The sequence below is a fragment of the Phaseolus vulgaris genome, chromosome 7 (genome assembly GCF_000499845.2).
Source record: "Phaseolus vulgaris cultivar G19833 chromosome 7, P. vulgaris v2.0, whole genome shotgun sequence".
Taxonomy (NCBI): domain Eukaryota; kingdom Viridiplantae; phylum Streptophyta; class Magnoliopsida; order Fabales; family Fabaceae; genus Phaseolus; species Phaseolus vulgaris.
The window spans coordinates 251,088-261,304 of NC_023753.2; the positions used below are offsets into that span (position 1 = coordinate 251,088).

The 10,217-nt window shown below is 35.4% G+C and overlaps 1 protein-coding gene and 1 long non-coding RNA gene across 2 annotated transcripts; both read left to right on the forward strand.

The window, feature by feature from the left end:
- Window positions 1–8,217: 8,217 nt before the first annotated feature.
- On the forward strand, window positions 8,218–8,631 carry LOC137827936 (uncharacterized). The gene has a single exon (XM_068634315.1). The coding sequence runs from the start codon at window positions 8,218–8,220 to the stop codon at window positions 8,629–8,631; it is 414 nt and encodes a 137-aa protein (XP_068490416.1).
- A 152-nt stretch (window positions 8,632–8,783) lies between these two features.
- On the forward strand, window positions 8,784–9,505 carry LOC137828313 (uncharacterized). The gene is made up of 2 exons (XR_011083853.1): window positions 8,784–8,999; window positions 9,097–9,505. It is a non-coding gene; the product is annotated as an uncharacterized lncRNA (long non-coding RNA).
- The last annotated feature ends 712 nt before the right edge of the window (window positions 9,506–10,217 follow it).

Sequence of the window (10,217 nt, forward strand, 5' to 3'; positions counted from 1 at the left end):
TACTTTCTGCAATTTTTTTCCGGGTCCGTATTGCGCTGAAAAAATTCACACAAGTACTTTCATATGTTGTTTGATCCCAGGTAATACGTCCATAAACAAATCACAGAAAGAAGATACGGGGAAGAAAAGTCATGACGTTTTGTTTTCGGAAAACCGGTTTTGTTCATTCTCGGTTTGGGACTTACTGCTCCTTACTCCTTGGTTATTTTGGTCTGAAATTTTTTCCAGACATTCTTCTTTGTGTCTATTGAGTTTTGGCTGAGATTTGAGCCCCGGACTCGTCGCACAAGATTTGAAATAAATTTTTTATTCATCACTGCCCGGGCTTAAAGGAAGGTTTGTTTGTGTGTGAAACTGTTTGATTTTTTTCCTGGGTGAATACTCATCCGTTTGACCTGAAATCTGTCGGGTTTTGTCCCAAATTCAGTGGAGATTCTTACGCGGAATTTCAGGAAAAAACCATTTCAGGAGAATTTTTCAGAAATTTTGTGCAAACCAAGGCTATCCTCTAGCAAAACTTGTGAAATTTCGCCCTACTTTCTGCAATTTTTTTCCGGGTCCGTATTGCGCTGAAAAAAATCACACAAGTACTTTCATATGTTGTTTGAACCCAGGTAAGGAGGTACGTCCATAAACAAATCACAGAAAGAAGATAGGGGGAAGAAAAGTCCTGACGTTTTGTTTTTGGAAAACCGATTTTGTTCATTCTCGGTCTGGGACTTACTGCGCCTTACTCCTTGGTTATTTTGGTCTGAAATTTTTTCCAGACATTCATCATTGTGTCTATTGAGTTTTGGCTGAGATTTGACCCCCAGACTCGTCCCACAAGATTCGAAATAAATTTTTTTTTCATCACTGCCCGGGCTGAAAGGAAGGTTCGTTTGTGTGTGAAACTGTTTGATTTTTTTCTTGGGTGAATACTCATCCGTTTGACCTGAAATTTGTCGCGTTTTGTCCCAAATTCAGTGGAGATTCTTACGCGGAATTTCAGGAAAAAACCATTTCGGGAGAATTTTTCAGAAATTTTGTGCAAACCAAGGCTAACCTCTAGCAAAACTTGTGAAATTTCGCCCTGCTTTCTGCAATTTTTTTTCCGGGTCCGTATTGCGCTGAAAAAATTCACACAAGTACTTTCATATGTTGTTTGAACCCAGGTAAGGAGGTACGTCCATAAACAAATCACAGAAAGAAGATAAGGGGAAGAAAAGTCATGACGTTTTGTTTTTGGAAAACCGATTTTGTTCATTCTCGGTCTGGGACTTACTGCGCCTTACTCCTTGGTTATTTTGGTCTGAAATTTTTCCCAGACATTCGTCATTGTGTCTATTGAGTTTTGGCTGAGATTTGAGCCCCAGACTCGTCCCACAAGATTCGAAATAAATTTTTTATTCATCACTGCCCGGGCTGAAAGGAAGGTTCGTTTGTGTGTGAAACTGTTTGATTTTTTTCCTGGGTGAATACTCATCCGTTTGACCTCAAATCTGTCGCGTTTTGTCCCAAATTCAGTGGAGATTCTTACGCGGAATTTTAGGAAAAAACCATTTCGGGAGAATTTTCAGAAATTTTGTGCAAACCAAGGCTAACCTATAGCAAATCTTGTGAAATTTCGCCCTACTTTCTGCAATTTTTTTCTGGGTCCGTATTGCGTTGAAAAAATTCAAACAAGTACTTTCATATGTTGTTGGAACCCAGGTAAGGAGGTACGTCCATAAACAAATCACACAAAGAAGATACGGGGGAGAAAAGTCATGACGTTTTGTTTTCGGAAAACCGGTTTTGTTCATTCTCGGTCTGGGACTTATTGCGCCTTACTCCTTGGTTATTTTGGTCTGAAATTTTTTTCAGACATTAGTCATTGTGTCTATTGAGTTTTGGCTGAGATTTGAGCCCCAGACTCGTGCCACAAGATTCGAAATAAATTTTTATTCATCACTGCCCGGGGTGAAAGGAAGGTTCGTTTGTGTGTGAAACTGTTTGATTTTTTTCCTGGGTGAATACTCATCCGTTTGACCTGAAATCTGTCGCGTTTTGTCCCAAATTAAGTGGAGATTCTTACGCGGAATTTCAGGAAAAAACAATTTCGGGAGAATTTTTCAGAAATTTTGTGCAAACCAAGTTTAACCTCTAGCAAAACTTGTGAAATTTCGCTCTACTTTCTGCAATTTTTTTCCGGGTCCGTATTGCGCTGAAAAAATTCACACAAGTACTTTCATATGTTGTTTGATCCCAGGTAATACGTCCATAAACAAATCACAGAAAGAAGATACGGGGAAGAAAAGTCATGACGTTTTGTTTTCGGAAAACCGGTTTTGTTCATTCTCGGTTTGGGACTTACTGCTCCTTACTCCTTGGTTATTTTGGTCTGAAATTTTTTCCAGACATTCTTCTTTGTGTCTATTGAGTTTTGGCTGAGATTTGAGCCCCGGACTCGTCGCACAAGATTTGAAATAAATTTTTTATTCATCACTGCCCGGGCTTAAAGGAAGGTTTGTTTGTGTGTGAAACTGTTTGATTTTTTTCCTGGGTGAATACTCATCCGTTTGACCTGAAATCTGTCGGGTTTTGTCCCAAATTCAGTGGAGATTCTTACGCGGAATTTCAGGAAAAAACCATTTCAGGAGAATTTTTCAGAAATTTTGTGCAAACCAAGGCTATCCTCTAGCAAAACTTGTGAAATTTCGCCCTACTTTCTGCAATTTTTTTCCGGGTCCGTATTGCGCTGAAAAAAATCACACAAGTACTTTCATATGTTGTTTGAACCGAGGTAAGGAGGTACGTCCATAAACAAATCACAGAAAGAAGATAAGGGGAAGAAAAGTCATGACGTTTTGTTTTCGGAAAACCGGTTTTGTTCATTCTCGGTCTGGGACTTAGTGCGCCTTACTCCTTGGTTATTTTGGTCTGAAATTTTTTCCAAACATTCGTCAGTGTCTCTATTGAGTTTTGGCTGAGATTTGAGCCCCAGACTCGTCCCACAAGATTCGAAATAAAATTTTTATTCATCACTGTCCGGGCTGAAAGGAAGGTTCGTTTGTGTGTGAAACTGTTTGATTTTTTTCCTGGGTGAATACTTATCTGTTTGACCTGAAATCTGTTGCGTTTTGTCCCAAATTCAGTGGAGATTCTTACGCGGAATTTCAGGAAAAAACTATTTCGGGAGAATTTTTCAGAAATTTTGTGCAAACCAAGGCTAACCTCTAGCAAAACTTGTGAAATTTCGCCCTACTTTCTGCAATTTTTTTCCGGATCCGTATTGCGCTGAAAAAATTCACACAAGTACTTTCATATGTTGTTTGAACTTAGGTAAGGAGGCACGTCTATAAACAAATCACAGAAAGAAGATACGGGAAGAAAAGCCAGGACGTTTTGTTTTCTGAAAATCGGTTTTGTTCATTCTCGGTCTGGGACTTAGTGCGCCTTACTCCTTGGTTATTTTGGTCTGAAATTTTTTTCACACATTCGTCATTGTGTCTATTGAGTTTTGGCAGAGATTTGAGCCCCAGAATCGTTCCACAAGATTCGAAATAATTTTTTTATTTATCACTTCCCGGGCTGAAAGGAATGTTCGTTTGTGTGTGAAACTGTTTGATTTTTTTCCTTGGTGAATACTCATCCGTTTGATCTAAAATCTGTCGCGTTTTGTCCCAAATTCAGTGGAGATTATTACGCGGAATTTCAGGAAAAAACCATTTCGAGAGAACTTTTCAGAAATTTTGTGCAAACCAAGGCTATCGTCTAGCAAAATTTGTGAAATTTCGCCTTACTTTCTGCAATTTTTTTCTGGGGTCGTATTGCACTGAAAAAATTCACACATGTACTTTCATATGTTGTTTGCACCCAGGTAAGGAGGCACGTCCATAAACAAATCACAGAAAGAAGATACGGAAAAGAAAAACCAGGACGTTTTACTCTCGGTCTGGGACTTACTGTGTCTTACTCCTTGGGTATTTTGGTCTGAGGTTTTCACCAGATATTCCTCATTATCTCTATTGAGTTTTTGCTGAGATTTGATCCTGAGACTTGTCACACAAAATTCACAAATTCAGTGGAGATTCTTACGCGGAATTTCAGGAAAAAACCATTTCGGAAGAATATTTCAGAAATTTTTTCAAAACAAGACTATCTATTTCAATAATTTTTTAAAATTGTAACTATTTTATTAATTACTTTGTGAAATTGTACTTAAAAAACACCTTTTCTTTCTATGCCAACATAAAGAAAGAGGGTTCTTTTGTGATAAAGCCGTTGCTGTATAATAATATAAGATGGTACCTCTTTTTGTTCGTGTGTTGATAATAAAAGAAAAGTGATACAATATATCTATAATCTCATTGTCTAAAATTTCAATTTTTTTTTATAGAATGACAAAAATATTATTTTCATATCATGCCTATAATTACTGATAGTAAAATATGAATATATATTATTACAGGATAAGATAATTTTAGACACGTCAGGGATGACGTCATCAAGTAAAGTGGGTATTTAATAAAGACACTTGGAACACGTTGTACAGTTCACGCGGTTAGGATTGAGACACGTGTTCATCTTCTTGTGGTGTGAATGGTTTTCACTTTGTCAAACTGACGTGTAATTTGTTTATCCAATTCATAAACTAGTCATCTTCATTGTTACCTTTTTTTCTAAATCTTTCAATATTTTATTCATTCTTTTCATTGCTCTTTCTTATGCAAACATTTTTTAAAAAGGTTGAGATTTCTCATGGTAATTCTTTATTGTATTATTTGCTTTTCAAAATAGTGTTTTGTAATAAGGCAGTCAACATTAAATGTGCCAAATTGATATTTTAAACTCTCTTTCCCATATGTTGATTCAGAAAGGTCACCTCAATTATCTCTCTTTTCTCACTCTCTTTCTACAAAATTCAAAATTTCATATACATAACAAAAGGGTTGTCATAATAAGTTCATTAATTTGGAGCAATTCTTAAAAACTGTACAAATTGTTGACCAAATTAACTTCCCTAGTTAAATGAAAAAAAAATTAAGTAATTGTTTTTTTTTTCATAATATCATATATTAAGAATTGAATTTTAAGTTTAACTGAATCTTATAAAATCAGATAAAATTTATATTTACTTATATTATATAATAAAATATTTTTATTTTTATTTAAATTTATAATACATTATCTCACGCTGAGACTTACCAGCTCATGCATAAACTATATATTATGAGTAAGATATATAATGTGAAGTAATTCATCGCTCTCGAAAAAGAATTTATTCATTCTCTTCCAATTGTTTGAACTATAGGTGTGATGATTTACTTTACGGACGAGGTCTCTAGTTCAAGTTCAGGATGACCCAGTTACGTCGAGAACAAGAATAGAAAACTGACTTGACTCCTTCATGCATGCTGCACTCAGCTTGGGGGATATAGCTTAGTTGGTAGAGTTCCATTCTTACAATTGGATTTGTAAATTACAGTTGGATAAGTCTAACAAACTCTTTATTATGATAAATTATAAATGACACTGATATCAATTTAGCTTAAAATTCACTTCCAAATATATTATATAAATAAAATCAAAATATATTATATAAAGAAAATCGAAAGCTTCTGGATCTAGTTTTTGAAGGATCGAATTTTTCTTTTATAAAATAGCATTAAATATAGAGAACAAAAAATAAGAGAGAATAAAAGAGAAGAGATAACAGAATATGAAGAAATGATAGGGCCCTCGCAATTAGGTCTTATTCTGCCCTTTCATATACTTTCTCACTTCCTTTACGGTTACCGATTCAAGCAATCAACTTATCGGAATATTAAGGATTTTTTTATATAATTTAAGCGCAATTAATTTTCATACAATTATTTAAAAATTATTGTCTGATTAAAAGGTTTATTTGAATGAATTATTTTATATTGTAATAAAGATAGTTGAATAAAAGTTTGTGGATGTGTTATTGAGTGATGGGGACTGGCCACGTGGGTTGTTGGCCTGTTCTTGTCCTTCTCATTGCCACCAATAATTCACTTACCCCATCATGCCATACCCATGTCATCACATTCATCCATACATACACATCAATCATACATACATTCATATATCAATCATTCAAAATTTGAAGGTTAAGTTAAGGAATGCAACTGCAACAACGGTGTTAATGAGCAGCTGAATTGCTCATCAATTCTTCATTACTTGAAGTGTATATCACATTTAAAGATGAACATATTTTTGTCTCCTCATTCAAATCAACACTCACATGGATCGGTTACACATCAATCATACAAACAGTATGTTTATTTTGAACTTTTTAAGATTGTTATTTTTAACTTTTTAAGATAAGAGGGATGTCTCTCAACCAGAGCATGTAGTTGAGGTCGGTTAAACTTTAATATGATTGTGTTCATCGTATCTTGCAAACTTTATGGACTCAAGAAAATGAGAGACTTTCACCTACAGATGATACTCCGCCACTCAAGTCATTAAAAACATAAAATATAATATATTAAGTGTAAAATATGAGTTGAAAGTACTCTCTGTTGTATATAGAGTAGTCCGATTTTACTATTGACTTAATTTAATAATAAATGTTGTTTCCTAAGATTGATTGTCCTGTATCTTTTGATTTACGTTATACCATATTAATATCTTTTAACTATAAATATTAAGTGATATCTTTATACATAATATTAGACTTGATCCATTTGAGATTACTAACTGAAAGGTTATCATTCACACTACAACAACATTAATTTGAGGCCAGATTTTCTGGTATCTGATTATTCTCCTGTTTCTGAAAGATGAAAGTGTCTAAAAAAGAACAAAGTTACATGGGGTTTCATTTAATTCTGATGCATGTAGAAACTTACAAATTGTCTTCACTTACTGAATTTTATAGAGACCCACATGTTGATCCCCAATCAGACAGATTCAAGAGGGTTTCATCCTCATTGTCTAGAATCAGACACAATGCAAATTGCTAAGGCTGAATGTTATGTATGCCACATATTCTCCAAAGTTTGGTAGTGGAAACGTATACAATACACACCAACACTTCACTCCATTTCCTAACCACTCTTTTTCTTCTGAATGAATTGAATATGGTTCCCTTTTTCTAAATTATGCAGATTCCTATGAAGAGAAGAAAAGACATGATCAAGTGTTTCATTTGTTGGTTTTTTCCCAAGGCTTCTTTGGATTATTGACTTTGAGTTATTTTTAATGCAATCATTTTGACTGTTGGGTATAACAAATGTTAAATAGAAGAAAAGAGAGAAACAATTTTTAAAAGTAGATGAAGAGAAGGGTACGTTCGTGTCAGACACCTCTCTTAAATGACATGTTTGGACACATGTGTTGAACATCGACACTCATGATACACTTGTAAAACACATATTCGTGAAGTGTAAAATTCAAAAAATATTTGTTAAATTTTTTATAATTCTAACACGGTTCTAACATAATTTTAAAAAAAAAATACATTAATTTTTTTAAAAACTCAAATTTATGATATAAATTTTTATTAAAATTATAAAAATAAAAAATAAATATTTTTGAATTTATATACATAAATCTTTATAATTCATAATAAAATAATATATAGATATATATTCTTATGTTCTACATTTTAGATATTATACTAACGAGTTTCTGTCTAGTTTGAGTTTTTGTCTGTGTCTATATCATATCGGTCTTTAGTTTAAGATTTTTTTCTGTTTCTATATCATATCAGTGTCTTTTTGTCTGTCTCTATATCGTATCAGTATGGTAAATACGATGTGCATGTAGAGTTTTAAAAAAGTTGGGTTTGATTTGTCTGTTTCAATAATTTGTATCGTTTGTTGGATCCCCTCACATGCGTATTCCTTGAATGGAATTGATGCAAACAAAAGCAGGGGACCCACCCACTTTCTTCCTTTATTTTCTTCAATCCATCTATAAAACAACACTGCTTGCTGATATGGATTATGCCATTGTTTTCAGATTCAACACTATAAATCTCACATAATACGTTGAATAATCCCCAAGAAAAGGAGCGATAGAGAAGGTTCTGGAATCCGGGGTCTCGCACTTGGATTAAAATACGACCAATTATAGGACCCAAACGAAAAAAGATTAAATTTTTGAAGCAAAATGAGTTGGAATATATGGTGGGGATGAGATGATGGTGATGGGCATGCATGATGAGATGGAATTCGGGAATAGATAAATAGCGGGTGGGAGAGGAGAGAGAGGAGAAGAGTGAAGATGGAGAAACAGAGAGAGAGAAGGAACAAGGGGAAGAAGATGATGAATAAGCAGGTGCTGTTGGAGGGCTACGTGGAGGAGGATCTGGCCAGAAGCAAGAGTCTTTCTGACGAGGATCTTGAGGAGTTGAAGGGGTGTTTGGATCTTGGATTTGGGTTCAGCTACGAGGAGATTCCGGAGTTGTGCAACACTCTACCAGCTCTGGAATTGTGTTATTCCATGTCTCAGAAATTCATGGATAACTCTCCTCCTTCTCCTTCTTCTTCATCGTCTTCTCCTTCTCCTCATTCACTGTCAACACCTTCCATTGCCAACTGGAAGATCTCGAGCCCCGGTGACCACCCGGAGGACGTGAAGGCCAGGCTCAAGTTCTGGGCTCAGGCCGTGGCCTGCACTGTGAAGCTCTGCAGCTGAGAATCCTTTCAGCGATTCCTTCATTGATTTACCTGGAGACACAAGATCGATGATGGGTGGAGGAACCTAACTGGGGATCCAGGGTTCTGCTGTCAGAGTAACCCTAACCCTCACCTAACAATCTTCACAGCCTTAGGCACAGGCATCATCTTGTCACTTGTTAATCATGATTACATTTCAATAAAACATTCTGTACTATGTTTCAGATCTCCTTCTCATGTTCATGTTCATGTTCATGTTCTTGTTCATGTTCATGTTGGATTCCTTCTTTTGTTGTAACTGGATTCGAAGCAAACCATGAATAGTGTTTTTTTGTGCAGCGGTTATATAGATAAGCAACGATGGTTAGAGCTGGGGCAACTACTTAGGTAACTGATCTAACTGCACTAACGTCTTTTTGGTGTTGGATAATTAATTAACCCTTGCGCATCTGAAATCGGTGTGTGTGTGTGTGTTGTCGCGTAGATGAATAAATTCTGGTGTGGTGAAGTGAAGCCATTGGCATTGCTCCCAGATTTTCCCTCAAATTGTTCCTCCAAACTAATCGCTGATGCAATTCCAATAACTGAGATGGTCACACCAGTATAATTGAGTGTTAGAAATTGGCTCATGATGAGTGACCAGAATCTATGAGAAACGACAAGAATTCGTCACGAGACCATTCACGGGTGTTCATTTCATAGGAGTTCGCCTTTTCAGACAACCAACTGATTCGATGTTGTGAGCTTTTGTACATAAATGTCTCAGGAAATGATGATGTGTTTGGCGTGTCACGTGATAAAATTGTTCTTACTGTTATTGTTGTTATGGTTGGAAACAGATAGATTCCAATTCAGATCAGAGAAATGGAGAACTCAACAACACAATACTTCAATCTTGAGCTAGACGAATGGACTTTGCCATTGCTAATTGAAGGGTGATAGGCTTACACCTGATTATGATTATGTAATAAGTAGGTCGGTTTTCGAACTATAAAACCAAAAATAATCAGAAAGAACACTAACAAGAAAAATAATCTCAACTAGTTAAAGGTGCAGCACTCACTCTTCTTCTTGACTACTTTGAGTGTTCTAAACTTAACTAGTGATTTTGTCTAGAACAGTAATGATACGTGTTATGCTTTCAAAGTAAACAAATGTTTTTCTGAATCGACGAAGCTGCAAAAACAAGTTATGTTTATCGGGTGTTGTAATGATTTTCATAAAAGAGCGTGCATGCTATGTAGGAAGAACTTGATTAAATCACATGTTACCTCAATTAACTTTGTCAGCATCGACTTTTATATCAGATCATGTGACTGAACCAGCCATCATTTTGTCTGTGAACCACAATTTTACTTTTGATTTCCTTTCTTCTTCTCACTTCAATGTGTTTTACGTATTCTGACACCAAGGCATGAAATCTAGGAGCCATCTTAGTTGAGGAATTTTCCGACTGTTACAAAAGCCAAATCAGTAACAAGCAAATACACAGTGGCACATTGAATGGGTTACTTTAATATAATAATTAGTTATAGTGGAGAGAACAGAATAGACATATCATATCTTAAATGTGCACCACCACATGATTGAAGAATCTACACAAAA